Raw genomic sequence first — 22664 nt, forward strand, 5'->3', positions numbered from 1 at the left:
AGGACCCTGCACATGTATTCACACAGCTGCTGCAGCTCCATCATGATTGTTACACACATCAGCTTTGAGCTAGTAGGTTAAGTCCATCTATACACTGTGCACCCCCCCAATCACACTGCAGTGGTGACGCTCTGTCAGCATTACTGGCCATTCTACAGCAGCTGGAGTTATGGCACCATGAGAGTTATTCTGGGAGAACACAGTTGAAGGGAAGGGGGGAAATCTCTATCGGAGCTCCTGCAAACATTCCTGCTCCAGCCCCATTCAGTCCCTGGGCCGATATCCCATACTGAGGTAATATTCAAACAGCCCAGGCTATCCCTGTATATTTTAAAAAGCCTCATACGCTGATGGTTGGAGTCTTTGCTTTGGTGTCCAGCAGCCCAGAGCATGGCCCCTGGAGCAGAACAAAACCTGGATTTCAAGGGGTGGCTCCGGGCAAGGAGGTGGCTCCAAATGATGCAGATTCTCACGCCTGGGAAGGTTTCTGCAAGTGTGACAGAACGAAGTCCTCCTGTGGCTCACCTTGGCACTCCCCGGCAGAGGAGAACTGTCCCAACAGTATGGTTAGCAGGGTCTTGTCCAGCCTACCTTCAGACATCTCAAGCACAGGTCTTCCCCAATTCCACAGCTAAACTCCACCTCCCTATCAGAGCATTTTTCAAGATCCCCAGCCTAGGTTTTCCCTCCTCCTCACATCACTCCCCTCCAGGTTCCTCTCAGCAGCCACCTCCCCAAGGAAGATGTTACTCACCAAGGAAACGAGAATGCTTGACTAGCCTGCAATCGAGGCTAGGGCTGCAGCAGAAATGACCCAACAGGAGCTAGGGACTTGGGGCTAGTTTTAAGCTTAGGCCTAATTGCAGTTAGAGGCCCCCTTTCCCCCTCCCAAGAACTTCCCTTCCTGAAACTGATTAGCATGGCCCTGGTGGGATGAGAAAGGGGGTGGAGCTGTTTGCAAGCCACTTTTCTGTAACCAAATCAGGTGATGTCCTGCAGGAACCCACTGAGGCTGCAGAAGCAGAGCGAAAGGAACCCGACAAATGCAGTTACACAGGCCACCAGCCACTAGAACAAAGAGCTTTATTCTTTTCATTGACAGGTCAACCTGCATCTGAATTTATATTTTTTTAAAAAACTCTCAGTTTTGTAAAGTGTCTCCATGTACAATAAACAGTTCAACCCTATGGAAAACAGGGCAGTTTCCACCCCTCCAAGTAGCACCCAGCACCCTAATAGCTTCTTGTTTTGTTTTCAGTGGCAGAGTTTTGCCTAGACCCTTTCAGGAAGGAGCGGTATGTGCCACCGCTCTCGCTTTTCCTTCATCCTCTGTTCCGTAAGCTGTGGTTCTTCACTGGACAGTGACATGTAATAGCAAGCAGCACCTTCTTACTCAGGCAACTGCATGCATCAGTTAGATCCACTGATTCCAGCGACAAAAGCTTTCTCCCACCTTGTACTCCCATTAGCACTGCAGAGCCCTCCAGCCACAGGGGGAGGGATTTGGAATCTCACTCGGCTCAAGCAGCAACAGAACATTTAACCAAGCTGCACCAGAAGATTGTCATTGGCAACAAGAGTGAAGGCCAATAGAGTCTGAGCTGGAAAGCCATCTCTTACTTGTGAGGAAACCTGATCTGGAATCGTTGAGACAAACATGGTGCCCTCAGGCACCTTATGAAGTCAGTTTACAGAGCAGATCCACACTCCAAGGACAGTAAGGAAGGCGAGTGGCTGGTGGTACCAGTAATGAAAGTCCACAGTCAGCTGGAGATTAGAGGGCTGCTCAGCTGACAAATGGACATATGTCACACAGAAGTTGGGTGCAATGATACGAGGCAACAATGAAGAGAACATCATCAGATTTAAGGTGGACGAGATACGTGGGGCAAAGACACTGGCTAATGCTGGTGTGCCAAAGCACAGGAGGATATACGCATCCTGCCTACCTGGATTCACAAGGGTTTACACTTTTACTCATCGTTCAGATAAGTTCCCAGTATAAAAAGAGCAGCATTAATGCTATAAGTAAAATGCAGAGCTCACTAGCTCTTCAGACGTTGAGGGCTGCTGCACTTTGCTCTAGTGTTTAGCAGAGTTTGACACCAACAGGTTAAAGAGAGGTGGAAGTTACTAAGGAGAAACCGGCAAAATTATGTAGTGTCCCCTCTTATATACCAGAATGAGAATCTTTAAGGGCTTGTCTACATAACCCACTGGAAATGGGCAGCGATCAATCCAGTGGGGGTTAATTTATCACTTCTAGACTAGATGCAATAATCGACCACTGAGTGCTCTGCTGGCAACTCCAGTACTCCACCAGAGCAAGAGGCTTGGGCGGAGTCGACAGGAGAGCATCAGCTGTCGACTTACCACAGTGAAGACACCACAGTAAGTAGATTAAGTACATTGACTTCAGCTACATTATTCACATAGCTGAAGTTGCTTAACTTAGATTGATCCTCCCCCTCAAGTGTACACCAGGGCTCAGTGAGAACAGCGGGTGTGAGAAAGGGTACGTCTGAGTCACGGATATTTTTAGTAAAAGCCATGGACAGGTCATAGGCAGTAAACAAAAATTCGGGCCCGTGACCTGTCCTTGACTTTTACTATATACCCCTGGCTAAAACAGGGGTGAGTGGAGGGAAGCACGGCTTGGCTCAGGAGGGCACTCCGAGTGGGCTCCCTACCCAGCTCCTGGCTCCATGTGCTGCCTCCGCTCCCCCCCAACCCCTGGGTTCTACAGCTCCCATTGGCCTGCAGGTGGAGGCAGCATGTGGAGATAGGAGCGGACGGAGGGGAGTTGCTGTTGCCTTCCCCCCCGCCCACACACACACACCCCAACCGCCAGCCCTGAGCCTCCCCACACCCAAACTCCTGCTGCTGGGGGACAGGGGGGCTTGAGACTGCCCCAGCAGAGGCTGGTGTGCCTGGTCCAGGGGCTACTCAAGCTGCTCAGTGGCCCCCAGGCCAGGTGCACCAGCCATTGCAGAAGTCACAGAATCAGTGACTTCATGACAAACACGGAGCCTTAGGCATGAGTGACCTTTGGGGTGACAGGCAATACAGAAGGTTCCTGGTTTACATCAGGGCTGCGTTCTTAAAAAGGGCGACAGATACCGGGGACCCACTGATTCAACAGTGGCATAGGCACGAGGGGACACTTGGTGGGCAATGATGGGGGGGCAGAGGGGTAGGAGCGATCTGGCCGCCTCTCTCTCTCCTCTCCAGCCAGCCTTATGGGGGAAGGGAGGCAGGGTGCAACAGATGCTCTGCCAAAGGGCTTATGGAAAAATGTGCAGCCCTGCACCCACCCAGGTCAGGGGCTTGGGACAAGCACGGGGGGAGGGGAGGGAAGCAGAGCTGGGACTGGCAGGATGGGTCTGGATGTTAAGTGGGTGGGGCGTGGCCCACCCATGGCTACTCATTTCTGTCCCATATCAGTTGCTCACCTAGAGGGGAACACGTTCCATTCATGTCAGTCCCAATCCGCATACCTGTTTGCGGTACTAAGTTGCAAATGACGGCTCAGGACCAACGTGAATTGGAACACGGTCCCCTACTGATGAGCGACAGATACGCGAAACAATGGCTAAGGGGGAGACGTATACTGGGGGAACTCTGAGTAATGTCACAGCAACACACTGTCAGGTGTTGATTATAATGCCACAGTTTTCTTTATGGACAACAAAGAAAATCCTGCCCCCCAGGAGGAGAGAAAGGAACCAGAGTCCCCACTGCCAATGAATTTGCTGCAGTTGACTAAGCAGTAGGGTTTGGAATTCCTCAGCTCTGTGGAAAGAGGTTCCAACCCTGGCAATGCTAACTCAGCCTTTCACTCCAAGGCAGCAGAACAGTTCCATGTACTTTAGGGCTTCTGAAAACAGAAGGCATGGAGGCTCGTCATCAAAATTAAAAGTTGAATTCCCATGACGCTTTTCTTAAAAGAAAAAGTGTAATGGAACGCAAATCTCCCCTCTCCGTGGGAATGCCATGTGTTATTTACTAGCCAGTTACTGCTAGATGCCAGAGCTGGCTGCATTTCAGCTACACAGATATATACTCTCTCTAGTTTGTTAAGTATTTTGGGATGAAACAAGTACAGAAATGTCACTACACTGAGCAGAAGTGTAGTGACACAGAAGTTCCACTAATCTTGGAATTCACATTTTCAAGAGCTTCGATTTTCTGATTCAGGATTTTTGATCACATAACACAGCCAGAAACATTAATCATGCAAGAGACCATTGGAGATTAGAGGCTTAATGTGCTTGCATCTTCTAATAAAGGGGGAGGAGAACTGTACTTTAGCCCAGCATTACTTGCAAGTTTCACTATAATTTGCAACATGGTCTGTGGACAAATCACTGGCCGGAGTCAGGAACATCTAGTCCCAGCTCTGCCATACATTCAGAGTGTGGTTTTGGCCAAGTCACTGCTTCGCTCTTGCCTCAGATTTCTGATCTGTAAAATGGGGATAAGGAAGTAAGTCTTAGCCATGGCTCTAACAGAGGACTTATGCAGTACCTGTCATTCACTGATGTTGACATGCTCCACAGGGGTTAAATCTAGCTGCCATTCCTCCCATCCGTATTCTATCCATCGTATGGACAAACTGACTCTCAAAAAGGTTAGTCAAGGCAGAGCACAACAGTGGCAAAGCTGGGAACAGAACCCAGGAGTCAACTCTCTAGCCTCCAGACCATGTATTCCCTTCCTTGATATCTATTGTTTACAGTAATGAAGGAGTGGGATAATGTAAGGTCTCTGTGGACCAGAACTACAGAGGGGATGTTGCAATCAGAGGTGAACAGAAAGCCCTTTCCGGAAAGCAGCCCTGCTCCCTTTCCGATTAGAAGCTGCAAACTCAAAAAACAGAGTGCTGCTGGGAAGGGAAACCGGAAACACAAGGATCTGATTATAACCCTTAAACCTAGCCAGTTACAGCTTCTATCTTCCTCCACTGCTCTGATCTTAAGGCAGTGATGCTATTTAAAAAAAAAACAAAAAACAAACAAAAAAAAAACAAAAAAAAAAGAACAAAAAACTTACAGAAACAGAACTTTTCCTCCACCAAAAAAGGAGTTTGCCACCTCCTCACGCACATTACTACACTCAAGATCCCTAGCTTCCTTCCTCCAGCGAGTTCAACATCGACTGACTTCATGTCAGAGTTCTGAGCAATTGGTGTGTCCAGCCCACTCCCCAGCATTCTGCTGGAAACTGCTGATGCACAGTAGCATAGCCCTGTTCTTCTCTGCAGAAGTTCCTCACTGCTGCATTCAATCGCAGCATGTACACAGCCCTTGCTCTAGACAGCGCCCTATGGAGGACAGCGCCTGCCTAGAGACTGAATCCAGACCAAGCAGCAAGGCGTTGATACACTAAAGCAGCGAGTAGCTGAACCCTGAATCCTCGTTCAGTAGGAAACAGCAATAGCTACATTTGATGCTTATCAGGCAAAGCTGGTTGTGGGCTTCTGTAATTCCATGCTTCAACATAAGGAAGTGACCTCCATGACCAAGAGCCTCATGGTCTATTCTCCAGCTGACCATGCTTGACTCTCCAGGTCCAACCGAAACTGCAGTCAGGAGCAAGGGTGCACTGCAGCTCTATACCAGAGTCAGGAACCTCCATGTCATAGCGAACAGGTTGACCTTCCTTTGTAACAAGGCTGAAAGCAGAGGCTGGTATCTGTGAACCAGAGCAAACAAAGCTGAGTGGCACTTGGCAATCCAAGTCTCATTCAGTACACGATAGCAATGCTCTAGCTGGCTAACAACGTTTGATTAACAGAAAGTGCAAGGAGAAAGGGGTTCATGCTTGGCAGGGATCATGTCCTAGTTCTCCCCCGGTGATAGACTATTTCAGAAGTCAAACAGAGTTGGTATTTATCCTGCAGCTGGATTTCCACACACAGTTTAGTGCCTACTGCTAGCTAGTGATTAACTGGGGTAGCTGGGTTAGTTGTGACTCCTCTGGCCTTTTCTCTTTAGCTGGACCTCTTTGCTTTGTGATCCTTAAGGGAACGGCTTATCCCAAATGGGTACACCTCCAACAATACAAATCCTTTACACTTCTACAGCCCCTTCATTCTGAGAAGGTCAAAGCGTTTTAAGATCAACCTGCCTTCCCTCACACCTTGCAGTCTCCAGCTGAGGCAGCCCAGTATTTACCCTGGAAGTTGACAATACTCCCTCAGGGCCATTATAAACCTATGTGCAGCCATTTTCTCTAGCTGACGTGCCTCTTCCATGCAAGCAGTATTCTAACTTCCCTAGAAAACCAATAACGTTTCCAGTCGGAGAGAAAGAGCCCCAGATGTCAGAACAACTCAACCCTCTCTCGGCACTGTCTAAGAGCACTCCACCTAAGTCAAGAGGGTGCGTAAGTGGACTAGCTCATTAACCCCCAACCCACCACTAGCTGCCCTCCAGCAGTAGCCCACTACTGGCCAGCATGCGATGGCCCAGCAGCCCCTGTCTGAATCACAGCCTTTTGCCCGCTCCTCACCTGGCTGCTTATCCCAGTAGCAATGTCTCCCACCTTGGTCCTGTGGAACTCTCGGATATGAAGATTTTCTCCACTTAGCAACTGGATCTGGATTTTCACTCCTGAAACAGAGTCATTTACTTCTACTGCAGGCTTGGAACAAGAGACTAATTCCACCAACGTACACGTTGTTCTAAAGGAGATCAGTCAGCGTCCAATGCCCTGGTAGGAGCCTGAGGTACGGGTTTTTGCCACTAAGTGTCTCATGCATCCAGTCCAAGAGCCCAGAGGCACTGAAAACGCGTCCGAGGCACAGATCCCCACCCCTCGAAGCCAGGCATTCAGCAGTTTGTCCCTCTGGCTGCCTTGCTCGTCAAGGGCCAGAGCACCCCATGAACTCACCAGGAGCTGCAGGCACAGCCTCTCTGACGCTCACGTGCTTTTTACCAGATGAAATGCCATAGGCTTAGCAAGACTCTCTCCCACCTCCCAGGAATGGTTTCTTTGTTCCGATGGGGAGAGAAAACTTGGAAAAAACTGCTACTCATGCACAGTGGCTACTGAATCACCCCCTCCCCATCAAGATATGGGGTAGCTGTGTCCAACACATTTACATCAAGATTTGGAGACCCAAATAGACTCACCATTGAAATAGCTAGGGGTGTCTGTGTGCCGACTGCGATACAGCAGGTTGTTCCAGCTGAAGCTCGGTCCATCAGTCTGGCTGTTCCAGGAGTGAACCCCAGAGCTCATGGTGTCCCTCAGGCTCTGAGAGGCCTTCAGAGAGTTCTGAAAAAGTAACCGCACATACAGCTCACTTTCCTGATGCTGCATATGCAAGGGCCATGCAATTTGCCAGTACAGCACCATAGGATTGTTACTATTAAAACCACAGTGCAAGCATGCTGGAGAACATTTCTCAAGCACCCACCTTCCTGTGTCCAAAGAAGGGAGAATCCCCTCCACAGAACAGGCCCTAGGGCACCCACAGATTGACCCAGAGGTAAAAAAGTAAAGGCAGCACATCTGCCAGAGGCCATACATCTACGTCTCCACTGCTGGAGACACTGTGCCTCCTGTTTTACATCAGAAGGCAGATGCCTCTCATAGATCCCAGACGTGGTGCTTTGTGGTTATTTATTCACCTTCTCGCTGGCATCAGACAAGAGCGGGCTGTCAATGCTGAGACACGAGAGCATTTGCTCCTGCTCCTCCAGAGAATACGGCTGTGACAGACTGTTCAAAAACAACTCTGAAAGCAAAAAGGGAGGAGAGGAAATGGAGAGAGATCTGCAATTGTTCTGATCCCATGCCTCCCTGACTCCTCTCCCTTTTGCTGTAATTAATACTTTAAACCCTGAAGGAAGGTACTAAAGAAACACAAGCTCTTTACAAATATCACATTACCCTCAACTTTCCTGGGAGGTAGGTACTATTGTGCCCACTGTAAAGGGGTGGAAACTGAGGCACAGAGCAGGGAAGTGACTTACACATCACTTGCCAAGCAAAGAGCCAGGAATGGCACCCAGCAGTCCAGCTCAGTACTCTGATCACAAGACACTCACCCCGGATCTTCCTGCTTTGTGTCTAGAGAACTCATAGCCAAGCTGGAATTCTAGACAGGTCCTAGTCCCCGTAATCCCTTGCCTGGAAATATCCAGCACTCATAAGGTTGCAGGAATACTGGGCTAATGATCTGAGCACACAGCCCCACAAATGCTAATCTCCACTTTGTGGTATCAAGCAAATCTCAAAACAGAATTTCCTTATCTACTAGAGAGGCGCATTGTGCAGTAACACTGCCCTTCTGCATCTGACAGGAACTTGCCAAGATTGTGTTATATTTAAGGACTTCAGATTATTCAGATACTATTCCTGCAGTTTTCCAGCTCATTCATTAAGTGAAGAAGATGCCTGTCTACATCAGGAGAGCACATATTCTGGGCAATGGAAAGGACAAACTTGAGCAGTGCTCCTGCTGAACCTTCCGACACTGGAAATCAAGCTACTTGGCCACTGGACACAGGAGATGGACTTCCCACATTTACTTCTGCAGGAAGTTCACCAGCTTACCAGATAGATCTTGGCTGCACTAGTCAGTTTTTCCAGTTCCCATCAATTATGCTTCACTGAACATAAGAATGGGGTTTGATGCAGCCAGAAGGTCTCCACAAGTTAGAGCCCACACTCTATCTGGGGCACGTGCAAATTTTCAGTAGAGTTTAGGCTCTGCAACTGAACAGGGCTGAGAAGCGGCAAGGCCCTTCAGGAGGCCAGGGAACCTAGAAGCATCAGTCTCAGAATCCCACAACACTGGTTCTGATGCACATCAGTGATTGAGAACCACTCCTCTTGATAATTTTGAGGGTGTAATAAAAGCGAACAAAACCAAACCATTTCTGGGCACCAAAGAGAATGACTATAACAAAATCCAGAAAACAGGAGCAGCAGCATGACACACCAAGCTCTATTAACAGTAGAGAGGCAGTCTCCATGTTACCTATTTCCAGCTGCTGAAGCTCCTGTTCCGAGATAGTTGTTGCACGTTCTGAGGAGCTGCTGCTCTTGGCGGGGACAGGAGCCAGGGAGGAGAGGGAAAGTGGATCACAGACCCTAGGTAACTCCTTGCACAGATTCCAAGGGGTTACCCCAGTCTTCTTTGTCAGCTCCAGAGATGGTGGCTGCAGGCTTTGGGATAGGCAAGGAGCTGAGCCAGGGCTAGCCAGAGTCTCAGAAATCAGGCTGACTGTTGGGGACAGGGAGGTGTGCAGATTGTTTTTTTCATCCAGAGATAAGCATCTAGGTTCTCTGTATTCTCTCCAGGGGTTCTTCACATCTCTCACTACAAAACAAAGGCATATACAGGACTGTTCTAGAGAGATGCAGCACGCTTCTAATGCAGGCAGCACTGTATCTTGCTGTGGAATACCCAAGGGCTTCAAAAGATGAAGCCTGTAACTTCCCTGTCAATCAGTTCCTGGCAGATTACAAACTCTCCAGAGGATCAATGAGAGTCTCAAAGAAGGAACATTAGCATATGGACAGGTTTTATTTAGGGATGTGACAAAAACACTATTTTCAGATTTGCTATATACCAAACACCAGCTGTTTGCCCTTGGATAGTGGGAGACACATGGGGCTCTCGGGTTGCCTACCACAGCCTTGGCTCGTGCTAACATTAGCCTCACAGAGAGCCCAACATCTGCTTCCAACAAAGAGGGATCCAAGAGCGCATGGTGCTCAAATAGTGCTATCATGGCTCCTTTCCTAGTGATTTATACAAACAGAGTCATCTACAGGCCCCTGTCCAACCCCATGGAACATAAGTGTTTTGTGCATACACAAGGAGCAGCAAGGCAGCACCAACAGGAGTCATTCTGTACATTACTTGCATGTGGGAAGGCTTTGCATCACAAGCAGCATGTTCCAGGAGTGGCTGGCTCCTTACCGTTGTACTTAGTAATGAACAAGCATGACCTTAGAAGCAGGACGTTCTTACCTTCCTGCAGAGCTATGTCTGCCTTAGTCTTCAACTCAGCCGCAGAGGCTCTTTTAAGTGGCTCCTTCTCTAGCCCTGCTTTAATGATCTCGACAGTGGAACGGTTACAGGAAGGTGGGATTTCCCTCAACGGAGGCGGCTCTTTGACTATCTGTATCGCACAAAGCAGCAAGGGAAAGAGGTTAAACTGAATGAACTTGCATTCCAGTCTGCTTCCAAAAGAGACAAGTTCTCCCCTAAGCTGGCCACGTCCACCACTTATCTGTGTCTCTTGATGCCATGGCTTAAAAAGCACGGAATCAGGATCAGAAGCCTGGTAACAATTCATTCTACAAATAGTTGAGAACGTGCAGCTCAGTGATGAGTACAGGAGAAACAGGAAGAAGCTAGTTGGCCCTATTTTGTTCCTGCACACAAGTAAGTGGTTCCTAAATTAAGATCATCACCACCTTCTAGTCTCCTATTTGCACCTTTCAGGCTTTATCCCTGTAGCTCACTTCAGCTTGGAGATATAAATCAGAGTTTGTTCGTCACTCTGGATTTCTGGCACAGCAAACGTTGGTCACTCACCTTTAAGCAAAGAGGGTGATTGTAATACCGGGTCCAAGGATGACACCCATTGAGCATATGCAGCATCATGCAGCAGCTGCTCCAGACATCCACCTTTGAGTCACAGCGTTTTCCCATTACTACCTCTGGAGCCATGTGAGTCTCTGTGCCAGGCATGTAGCACCCTAGGGACACAAGTCAAACTCAGAGATTGCCATCAGACCTGCTGTGTGCACTAAGAAGTCATCAAAATGTGTTCCAGGAGCCAAACGCAGCCCACAGGTGCCCAAAACTTCCATACAGAGCTACAGCTTACAAAGCAACTTGGCCCCCAAAGGGACAATAGAGAACCATGGCAGAACCTTACCTGTCACCAAGCACTTCCCCAAGCCATCAGGATGAAGGCGAGCAGAATGGCCGAAGTCGCAGAGGAGAGCCCGGCTTCCATCACTGGATAAGAGCACGTTGTCCGCTGCCAGTGAAAAGGCATAAAATCAATTTCCTAGTCATTGAGGTCAGCCCTATGCAAAAGCAGCCAAAGCCAAAGCCCAAGCCAAAGCCCTTGTTGAGCCCAAACCCAGGACTCTTCCCACGCTCACAAAAGTAAGCAAATACCAGCAGCTAGAGCAAGGCATAATGCCATGCACGACCTGCAGAGTCCCGTCTACTCCAGGGCTGGGCCTCCCCAAGCACAGTCATGCCAGACGGAGGGGTAGAGAGGAATAAGTTGAGCTTACCATACTCACCACTTCTGACTGAATGCACAGCGCCTGAAAGGCTAGTGCACTAACCCACTGAGCCACCCAACAGCCATCTGGAATTAGGAGGAGCCTGTTGTCAGATGTTAAGAGGAAGAGGAGTAATAGGGGGCTTTACATGGAACCCTACCTTTGACATCTCCATGCAGAATGTGGTGAGCATGAAGATACTCCAGACCCTCTAATGCTTGACCCAGGTAACGGAGGGCTCTATCCTCAGGCAAGTAGCCACTTTGTTTAATCAGCTGGCCTAGTGAGCCACCTATGAGAGAATTCAGAGTGCACACATTTCAGTCTTGTATCTGTACAGTATTCTTCAGAAGCTTCAACATTCATCCCTTTCTGCTAGGGCCAGAGAAAGCCCTAAGATCAGAGGAGTGACATTTGTCTCCCACGAATGGGAGAGTTCCTGTTATTTATTCCCAGAGTTCTTGCTGTCCAAGGTAACCTCAATTTTTCAAGTTCCTTACTTTGGTCTCACATAATTCAGTGGCCTCACAGCAACCAATCAATCTCACAAGACCAACCCCATCCAGTCCCCTCTGGTCATCAACTGAGCCCTGAAGAGGCTGTGCTTTCTGTTGCCCCTGGTTGAGAAGAGGAGCCATGTGCAAGGAAAGTATAAGGTTGAACACACACTCCCTGCTCCATACCAGTATATTACATGAGATCAGAGAGATTCATTTCAGAGCTTTGATCTCAGTAGCAAACGCTGTAGCATAAAAGCAGACAGGTGCTTGCTTTAGTTATAGGCTTGGAGGAATTCTGTTGGCTTTCTAGTTTTAGAACTATAAATCCAGAAGTGAGAGGATCACTCAAAATAGATGTTCATTTCTATGTACTAGTGGTGTTGACCTGCCACCGCCGCCAGCCCTCCTCCCCCAAGAAATTAACTCCAGAGAAAACCCAGAATGCCACCAAAGGGATAAAAACATTTAAAATTGTGGCCGGGTCGGGGGAAGGGGAGAGAAGAGAAGAGGGACAATGAGGACATCAATGCCCACTTCGTTTGATGGTTACGAGGGTGCTTCCATATTCCTTACCCTCCATTAGCTCCATGAAGATAGTAACCCAAGGACCTTCCTTCACGGCTCCATACAAAGGGACAACTTTGGGACTTGTTACTCCAGCACATGTCGTCAACTCTTCTGCACGAAAGTGTTCGACTTGCACCTAGGGAACCACAGAAGAAAAAACTGGAGAGTTAAGATGTTGGATTCCAACAGCTCAGCTTGGTCTGTACCAGCACCCTCCCCTCTTCCCGCCACACATGGGACAGCAACACTCAAAATTCTGGCCAAATGCACTCTCTGTGCACTAGAACGGATTACCTTTCTGTTCCACAGCCAGGGCCAACTGGACTTTAGCAGAGTACAAGAGACAGTACTAGGTGTTTTGAGGCAGACACTTTTGAACAAGAAAAACACACGACAAGGATCCCTAGCACTCAGCGCTACACAGCATTTTAAAAATGGCCAGAAAATACAACTCGGGCTTAAGTGGCCTCTCCTGATTATAGCAGAGAATAACATTTTGGAAGAAAGATAAAAATCAGCTCTAGCTATGTCTTGTTTAAAAGGGAAAACTGGTAACTTCACACACACTTCAGTCTGAACATCTATCTGGTCCACCACATCGCTCAAACTAGAGGAAAAATTTCCTGTCAATCTCACTTGTCAGTTTGCTCTGTACATTTGATAGCACACACTGTAGTCAGTGTCCCTGTTTGTGCTGGTCTTTCATACAACAGGCAGAAAAACATTTTTATAAATGCCAGGAGAATGTGTTTGTAAGCCACAAAGGAGAGGAAAACCAGGGGAGGTGTAGCAACTAGAATAACTTGTAAGTAATTTTTTGAAACAGACTGGATTTCAAGTTCTCTTTCTATGCCCATGTACAGTAATCTGCTCTATTTATCACCACCTCTTTAGGCAGCAGCTATGCTACACAAGAAAAACTAAGTAGAAAGTTGATTCACATCAGTAGGCCAAACAAAACAAAACCAGACACTGCTGAAGACAAGAAGGAAACCATGACTCATTTGGACACTAGTGGGAAAAGGATGCATCATGTTTCATTGTTGTCAGTGGTCCCAGTCATAGCTAGTTTGGTTCAGTCTCAAGAATTTAAAAGCCAGCTGCCAAATCAAGTTTGGTAAGACATGGGTACGTAGCTCAAGTCCCGTAAAAACAGAGGTGGCATTAATTTCAGGCAAGCCAGGCATTGCACCTCATTTCCACACAGGGTCAGATCCAGCTTTTTTGCCTCCCCCAGGGGGGAGCGGGGGGGAGCCGCAATCAGCGGCAGCGCTACCGCGCCGCTTCATTCTTTGGCAGCAATTCAGCGGCAGGCGCTTCGCTCCAAGAAGGACCCGCCACCGAATTGCCACTGAAGACCCAGACGTGCCACCCCAAGCACCTGTTTCCTTTGCTGGTGCCTGGAAGCAGCCCTGTTTCCACATTAGTGACTTTAAAGTATCATAACTTGGATCTTATATTTCTTAATTGCTGGTTAAAATCCACCTATTTTTGCCTATGAAGAAATGCGTTCCGTCAGAAATCTATTCCCTTCATCTACACAGCTACCTTCTGAAGCCTATGGGTAACATTTTCAAACACATAAGTCCCATTTTCAAAGGTGACCAGCATTTTTGAAAATTTTACCCTTTAGCAACTAGGACAGGGGTGGGCAAACTTTTTGGGCCGAGGGCCACATCTGGGTGGGGAAATAGTATGCAGGGCCAGGGCAGGGGATTGGGGTGTGGGAGGGAGTGTGGTGTGCAGGAAGGGGCTCAGAGCAAGGGATTGGAGCAGAGGAGGGGTGGGGCGTGGGGTGTACACAGGGGCTCAGGGCAGGGGGTCGAGTACAGGAGGGGTTCTGGCTCCAGCCCCGCTTACTTCAACCGACTCCAGGGTGGCAGCAGTGTGTACTGGGCCAGGGCAGGCTCCCTGCATGCCTGCCCTGTCCCCAGCCCCACGCCGCTCCAGGAAGTGCTGTGGCCCCTGGGGGAGGAGGGGCAGCGCAGAGGGCTCTGCATGTGCTGCCCTTGCCATGCCTCCAGGTACCTCCCCCCAAAAGCTCCCATTGGCCACGGATCCATTCCCAGCCAATGGTAGCTGCGAGGGGGTGGGGGGGCGGTGCCTGGAGGCAAGGGCAATGCATGGAGCCCTCTGCCCCTTGCAGGGACATGGTGCTGGCAATGCTGCGAGCCAAGTGCAAAGCCCTGAGGGGTCAGAACTGGCCCGTGGGCCATAGTTTGCCCACCCCTGAACTAGGACAATAATCCTGTAGCAAAATTATCTGAGTGCATGTGTTTGCCAGGTAGATAATTAACTCAAATGAAGAGATTTTGTATGTTATGACATTGGCATAACTTGCTCATGTAATGGCCATAAGTCATTGTGTGTCTATTTTTTTAAATGTACTAGGTATCACTGCAAATTTTAGTATTGCAACATTTTCTGGTTTGCATTAACTCTCTCTCCTGCACAGCTCACAAGTGAAACACATAAGACGAGATCAGTTGTATTATTTTTTCAACTTGGTTAATATATTTTTGCTTGTTTGTTTCCACCAGGTAATCAGTCAAGTTGAGATCTATTTTTCTATGCTATAAATAAATCATTTTTAAACAAAGTGAAAATACACAACTCGTAAAGCAGCAAGGGCCACATTACTCCAAAGAAAACAGCTGAGGGCCGAAACCTCCTGGCCCTGCAGAAACACCCCGCCCTAGGGCTGGGGTCCTGCAGGGAAGTTGGGGGGGGTTCTCAGGAGGGGGCAGTTGGGGACAAGGAGAAGGGAGACTTAGATAGAGGCTGGAATCCCAAGGAGAAGTTAGAGGCAGGGGTCCCGGGAGATGGGTATCAGGGGACAAGGACCAGGGGTGCTTAGACAGGGGGTGCGGGTCCTGGGGGACAGCTGGGGCAAGGGTCTGGGGAGGAGGCAAATCAGCAGCCGCAGACTGGGATTAAAAGGGCTCTGGGCTGCCCGCAGCCGTGGGGAGCTCCGAGCCCTTTAAATCCTTGCTGCAGCTGGGAATCTCTGCGGGCAGCCCAGGGCCCTTTGACTCCTGGCCGCGGCTGAGATTTAAAGGGCTCAGGGCTCCCCATGGTTACAGGCAACCCTGAGCCCTTTGATTGCCCGCCCCGGTTGAGATTTAAAGGGCTCTGGGCTGCCTGCAGATCGCCGTGTGCAGGGGATTTAGAATCCCCGTGGGCCGCACAGTGAGGCTCTGCAGGCCGCATGCGGCCCACGGGTCATATGTTGTGCAGATCTGCTCAAAAGGATTCTGAACCCAAACTTTCTAAAAAAGTCAGTTACCTCCCACACTTGACTAGAGTAATATAGAGGAAAAAAAAAGTATTTTTGACAGCCACCGGAAAGCACGTGCACTCTGATATCTAGAGGACTATGTAGTGAGATTTATGAGAGAATGAAACTTGTATTGATATACCTACCTACAAAAGTGGGGGCATAGCTAAGACAAATCTTCAAAGAAATTCCCAAGTTCTATATGCATCAAGCAACACTTCATGAAAACATCTGACTTTTACTATACAATATCGAAAACATGCTGGACCATGTAGGATCCTGGAAAAGTATAGTTCCTTTGCAGAGCCTACAATACAAATTCACTACACTTTACAGGCACTGTTTAAACATAATATGTAAATGATAATGCCAAGAAAATGCTTTAAAATTAACCCCCTTTTAGGGTAAACGGAGCCACACATTTTTCCAGTATACACTTATCCAATAGAGGAAGGAGCGCCTAACCTTTTGCTCTTTGCTTTTGGACACACTTTAAGAATACAGTTAGATTCATGCAGCAGCTAAAACACACTGCTGATCTTTAAGATTACCCAGAGTCCACATAGCTTCTCTCAGCTCACACAGTAACAAGTGCACCTCACAGAAGGCTGTGAAGGTCGATAGACAACTATCTGACACTGAAATACAGGCTCCCTCATCTTATCACAGACAAAAGTTCTGTTTGGTGTTTCCATACAAATGCTTTGCAGTTTGCCCTTGGATGCACAGCTTCAATAGCATTGACTCTCAGAAGAGAGACACACCTCTAGTTCTTGGGAGTTGGAATGAAAACAGACCCAGCTTTTACTTTTTGTGCCTTCTTTTATTGGACATATCAAGCTTTCCTTTCTGTTTTCTTAACTTACCTTTTTGGCAGCACACTGAAATCCCGTCTGTTTGTCCTCTATTTTGTAGACTTCCCCAAAAGAGCCAACACCCAGAAAGTCCTGGCACTTGGTCCAGTGAACCTCTTCTCGGTATTCATAGTCCACTGGCTTTAGTTTCTAAGGATTAGAGGTAATGACAAGATGAAGCAAGCATGCAGGAACATGGCTGCCAATCTGCTGTGTCAAGTCTAAGAAGGAGAGCAAAGAGCTGGGATTTTCAAAATAAACTAGAAGAGTTAAGAGTCCCAGAATCACTCAGAAGTACCTCTGAGATAAGATTTTCAATTATTGCCTTCAACAAGCCCTCCCCTCCCTCTAGATTTCTTGGGTCACTGGTTGGGTCTCTGGGATCAAAACGACTATCCTTCCATTCCAATGAAAAAATGAGCCATCCCCTGGAGACCTAAAGATTTCTAAATAACTAGTCCATCTTTTAAAGGCTGTCTGTTCTACAGGCTGAGCAATGCAACTGGACACTGCTGTAACTGCTAGTGCAACAAGATCCAGAAGTTGAAGCAGGGGGATATTTTGTGCCTGCACGATTTACATGTGCTTCCATTGTCCCAGGAAGCCCTGCCTATGCAATGGGTATTTAGCTGTGTCATCACCCAGCTTGCTGGTACATGGAACAAGAGTGGGGTTTGCAGGTGCAGCTTATCAACCCTCTGACTACTGGATTCAAAATAAACTGCAAATTGCCTGTGGCAAATAAAAGCTTATGACCTATTCACCCATGTGGCCCTTTTACCATTGAAAAATTAACAAAAGAAATCTTTGAAAACTGGCTATGTGCCAAACTTCTTCCTACCATAAACACCCATTATACTGAGCTCTTGATGGCTCTCACTGAGGCATTTTAAGCTACGTGGAACTATGAAGGACATTGCAGATTGCAAGAGTTAGAGTATTGATGTAAGTTCTCCCATAGAGACTGTGGGTGAATTTAAGCACTACAGATATGACACTCTCTGAGTTAACTCTACTGAAGTCTTTTCTCTGCATCAATAAGAGGCATTTATATGTGTAAATTCACAGTCCTATTAAACAGAGGCAGGAGCACTGCCTGCCACCATGTCGGCGCAAGTACTAGTCCAAAAGTATCACCTCAGTAAGCAGCACCCCCTCATTGTCATCTGTCTCTTGAAACTGCTCCTTCAAATCCAGACCGCCTCCTCTCCACGTCTTGGCCAGGCTGGCTAAATTCTGCGGCTCACCGAGACTCACACTCCCCTTAAGAGCATCCACCAAATATTCTTCCACAGAAAATTTGTCCAAGTTGGTTTCCAGGGACGGGCTGACACATTTTGGGAAGCTGCATTCTAAGCTTAGGCCAGAAAAGTGACGCTCACCATTCACACAGGCCCGATCATCGAGGAGATTGATCTCCAGAGGATTATGTTTCATGGCACAAAAAGGACTGTAAGGGAAGGGATGGAGGGTCTCTGGCTGAGGCACAAAATCACCCTGACAGTGTAGCTTCCAAACATGGTTCAGGCACTGTACTGGGCTTATCAACTTGTGCAGTTCTGGTCTGTGCAGGTTCCTTAGCGAATGGAGTTTGCCTGTGAGTAGAACTTTTCTAGGTTTCTCAAATGGTATCTGATCACAAATTGAGTCCTTGCAAGGTTCTGAAAAACAGGAGCTGTTACTGAAGAGAGTGTTTTGGTGAGTTTCATCCTCCTGGAACACAAGAGAAAGAGAGTTAGGCAGGAACTCTAATTATATTAATCCTATGATTTCCCCTCCCAACCCATGGGGCTGAGCTTGTCTCTCTCACCTGGACTGGGATCGGTGTACAACTTTCCTGTTCTGGAGTTCTGGGCCCTTGCTTAGCAGAGGCCAGTGTTTGTATTCTGACCCTGGATCTTTTCTTGCGACGTTTCTTCTTGCCTTTACCACGATGCCTTGCCCTCCAGCAGGCTGGTGCCATTTTCCCTTCAGTAGCATGGGCCACATTGTTCGGGATTTGATCAAGACTGTCTGACCGACTACCAAGAAGAAAAGCAAAGGATACATTTTAATGAGACAAAACAACAAGAGCATATCTGCCCTGGCTGACCACTGTCAATCAAACCAAACGAGACAGGAACAGACATTACCAATACTGCTTTCTCAGTAGGGAAAGTTACAAATGCAGGAGCATATACAGCATTACATAGGAAAAAGACATTGTGAAAGAAGGCAGACAGCACTGGGCCCACTAGAAGACACTGTCAATGTATTTAGTAAGGCCCTGGAGGGAAGACTAGTGGAGCCAGTGGCAGTAAAAATCATTTCCAAGTTGCTTTATTGGCACAGACTAGCTGTGGATTGCATGTATGTTTAATTAAGTTCACGATGTATCTTAATTAGAAGAAATCTGTAAATGTGCTTAGAACAAAGACCTTTAAATTCGCTTTTTAAAATGTAAGTAGAGTTAAAGAAAGAATCTGGACCAACTGTTTCACAATAGAGTAGTCAAAATTTAAGCCAAAAACCTCTAATCTGTGATGACTGCTACAGTAAAACTAAGCTAGTTTTACTAGGAAGCATAGCTATACAAACCAGAACCACCCAGAGATTTCTCTTTCAGAAGATAAATATTTACTTTTAGTCATTCATTAGTCACCGGCCATCAGAAGTGGTTTGTTTTCATCTAACAGGTCTGTGTCCTGTTTCCTGGAAACAGCAGTGGCAGGAGAAGAGGCGAGACTGCTCCTCACATGAACAATTTCCAATTTTAGGTAAGTATCATGTATTGATTCAAGCAGTGTAGCCATCTGCTCTTATTACTCTTTATGCAGTACCCGTAGAGTTTTTCACAGCTTTTTCAATCATTCCCAGAAATCTCTATCACTGCACATTTAGCTGATTTAGCAGCTGGGTTGTGAGTGCTAAGCTCATGACAAGATGGTAGCACTAAGCACTGTGCATGTTTCATTGCACTTCTTACACACTTAAGTGAATAAATGATGTGACAGCACAATTTGCACTTTTTAAAAAGTTGCTGGCATAGAGGAAGACATCTACTGTACTAGTGGAAGGTAAGGCAGCAGTGGGTATAAAACAGAAGTGACAAGCGTACAGCCCCGTGAATCAGATCCACTCCCCTGGAAGCTTTGATCTGGTCTGTGGTGCCCTTAAGCCCATATCAAAGCAATCCAGACAGGAACTTGTTCTGCAGGGCTAGGAGAAAGCTGGGCACTTGCTGAAAATGAGGAAGCTTATGCCTGATTGGCCACAGGTAATCAAGCCCCACCATCTCTTACTCCAGAGCAACAACAACTTTCGCTGACACCATCAGCAGTGAGCTCTGCTTCCAAGCTCCCCATCAAGCTGCTGCTGCTCCTCATCCCAGCCAAGGCAGAAGGGCCCCAAAGTTCCACTTCCTACTCCTGTGGCTGCTGCTCCCTGCCCTTCTATTTCCCTCCCCTGCCTTTCTCCGCCACCCTTCCTCTTTTCTTTCCCTCTCTCTAGATTCCTGGCACTGCTACTGAGTCCTGCAACACCAGACTTATAGGTGTGGGTCCTTCTCCTCCCACCTTGCTCTTCCTGCTGCTGTTTCCAGGGAACAGGACGCAGACCTGCTCCTGCTGCCATCATTGCCCCCACCAGTCAATCCAGCCTCCCACAGCTTTCCAGAGAAAGACGTGGGGAAGGATGCATGAACCTGGCTGAAGAGACATTCTTCAGTCAGAGAAGACTGAAAGATGTCCCTTCCCATGAACCTTCTTCCTCCAACCCCTGGACCTAAACTGAAAAGGTCGTTCAGCTCCTACCTCAGGATGATTGCGGTGTAAATGTTCACTGGGAAAGAATCAAGATTCTAGGGACAAACAAAGATGACTGAAAGATAGCAAAATACACATCCCTCAACATGCTTTGTGCGGCAGCATGTCACAGGACAGGATGTGATGCAAACGTAAAGAGGTTGGGAAAGTTACCTGAGTAAAAAAAAGTGTTGCAAGTTCCCCACGCTCCTTAGGAAAAAAGAGTTAATCAATTCTAAACAGAGTTTCTTTAAATAAACTGTAGCAGTATATAAAGGGGCACCACTGAAGTAGAGTGATGTGAAACCAGTAAATACTACATTGATATATAACTATTTTAAAGGCCTCTCACCTGTAACGTTTACTATCAGCTATGAAAGGCCTCTCTGAAAAGGTGGGGCTGAACTCCTGGCTGTTCTCACCTGTATGAGAGAAAACAAGATCACCATAAAGGTTAAATACTAGACAGTCTCCACTGATGGCAGAAAGTGTCAGAACAAGGAGATGGCGGTAACATCTTGCTGATGTTACCAAACAGTAATCCAGGGAAGTCAGTCACCATATTGGTCATGACCAGGGATCTTAGAAATCAGTTTACCACAGAAAAATACAGAATTTGCATTTTTACAGAAAATCCTTCGTTTTTACATTTTCTGAAAAAAAATAAAAACATCTATAGTAGAACCCTGCACCACCAGCATGCACACAGGAATATGGGCAATTAACGCTGACAGCCCTGGGCATCAGGGTTCCTGATGACAGATTTCATTTTAAATCACAAGCAAAAAAAAAACCACCCCCGCCCACCCCCCTACCCACACAGATTTGTATGTGTTTTTTAATTGGAGAGGGGAGGGAAGGGGGGGTGGGATCATCACGGAACACTAGGAGCCCTGGTTATGACAGTATTTTTTCCTGACATCAAACACTCCCCAAACACTAGGAATCTTCCCTCCAGTTCTTTCCTCCCCTTGCATCTCCTGGAATTTTCTCAAGAAATTCAGGACTTACTCCCATAGAATGTTCATTAGTGGTCTTAAAATCAGGGACCAGTGGCCCTGGCTTGGACCTATAGTGTGAGTAGGTGCTGCTGTAGGAGCAACCTTATGCAGCTCTGAGATTACCTCTTAGTCATGGCCTGTAACAACCCTGCTATTCCATTACTTGGTCTTTATTCAGCAGAGACTGTCACAATAATCAAAGGTTTGGTGATCTGGCTAAATGGGAACTGGAAAATGATCACCAAATTCACCCTGCCTGCAATCACAAAGACAGATTTGAACCCAGCTCTCCAGAGACGCAAAGCTGGTGAAATGCCCCACTGCACTACCTACTCCCCTCAACAAAAAGCATCACACTGGGCAACTTACATTCAGCCTGGGCAATGATGGAAATGGATGCAGAACCCCCTTCTGTCTCTTCTTTTGCTGTTCCTTTGGTGATCACATCTTTCAGGATTTTCCATTGACTGTGGAAGGCAACTTTCTCTGAATCTTCTACTTTGCAAACACTGCTCTGCTTCTCACTCACTGTTTCACCCAGCCCTTTAGTAGCAGAAAGCTCCTTTTGGTGCCCGATGGTGGGGTCAGGAGCTCCTTGGCATGCAATTTCCATCACGGCCATTTCATAGGTTCACAAAGACACTGCATAAAAACAATCCTTGTTATAATATTTTATCCTTCTGTAGATTCTTTCACTCAAGAGTCTCAAACAATTAAGTTTGAATATCCACATGAAGCAAGGGACAGCTCAAATTCTGGTGGCACCATATGTTCCCCCAGGTCTCACAGGTCAACCTGGGAGCTGTGAATAGAACTCCAGCATCCTGGGTCCCAGTTCCCTGCTCTTACCACTAGATCAGATCTAAATAATGAACATTATTTCGGGTACTAAAAAGAAAGAGAAGAGACTAATCTAGGTTAAGACTGAAGATTTTTCCTTCATTTCATATTCATGTGGCCTAACTACAAACAGTAATCAAGCATTATCATTTAAAAGCCCCATCCTTTCAAAGAGGGAATGGTCACTCATCGCCACTGTTTCCTGAATGATTTATCAGGTGGATCTGCAGCTTCCATATTCTCTGCACATCCCCTTACAACCTGTATCTTTGAAATGGTCAATATTCCTGGCTATTCTCCACTGCACTTCCTATGATCTTTTAAATTTTTTCTTACAGTTTGTGTGTTAAGGGTGGTTGGTTTGTTTTGGAGGGGGAGGGAGTTTGAGTTTGTTGGGTTTTGTATATAAAAAAAGAGGAAAGTATGTTCTAGCTATTCCTTGCCTGTCATGAGTCATTTCCTCATTCCAATCCATCCACCAGTAAAAGTAAGATCTAATAAAAGAAGAATTTGCTTTAAAACAGCTTGTGAAAATTCAGATTCCTACAGTAAGGGTAGACAGATGAATATAAGTC

The 22664-nt window shown here is 47.2% G+C and overlaps 1 protein-coding gene across 2 annotated transcripts in view; it reads right to left on the bottom strand.

Annotated features, from left to right (window-relative positions):
• Positions 1 to 1065: 1065 nt before the first annotated feature.
• The window catches only part of MAP3K14 (mitogen-activated protein kinase kinase kinase 14), a 28467-nt gene continuing 6868 nt past the window's right edge, over positions 1066 to 22664 (bottom strand). For both annotated transcript variants that reach the window (XM_032796935.2, XM_032796936.2), the window contains exons 2-16: positions 21619 to 21891; positions 20601 to 20670; positions 18277 to 18487; positions 17604 to 18179; positions 16479 to 16616; positions 12342 to 12471; positions 11429 to 11560; positions 10908 to 11012; positions 10562 to 10725; positions 9992 to 10142; positions 8993 to 9334; positions 7638 to 7744; positions 7137 to 7281; positions 6514 to 6614; positions 1066 to 5694 (exon numbers count right to left, since the gene is read on the bottom strand). In XM_032796935.2, the coding sequence (XP_032652826.1) occupies positions 5530 to 5694; positions 6514 to 6614; positions 7137 to 7281; positions 7638 to 7744; positions 8993 to 9334; positions 9992 to 10142; positions 10562 to 10725; positions 10908 to 11012; positions 11429 to 11560; positions 12342 to 12471; positions 16479 to 16616; positions 17604 to 18179; positions 18277 to 18487; positions 20601 to 20670; positions 21619 to 21871 (2790 nt within the window). In that variant the 5' untranslated portion in view covers positions 21872 to 21891 and the 3' untranslated portion in view covers positions 1066 to 5529. The remainder of the gene's footprint in view (positions 5695 to 6513; positions 6615 to 7136; positions 7282 to 7637; positions 7745 to 8992; positions 9335 to 9991; positions 10143 to 10561; positions 10726 to 10907; positions 11013 to 11428; positions 11561 to 12341; positions 12472 to 16478; positions 16617 to 17603; positions 18180 to 18276; positions 18488 to 20600; positions 20671 to 21618; positions 21892 to 22664) is intronic.

Source organism: Chelonoidis abingdonii, chromosome 21 (genome assembly GCF_003597395.2).
Source record: "Chelonoidis abingdonii isolate Lonesome George chromosome 21, CheloAbing_2.0, whole genome shotgun sequence".
Lineage (NCBI taxonomy): Eukaryota > Metazoa > Chordata > Testudines > Testudinidae > Chelonoidis > Chelonoidis abingdonii.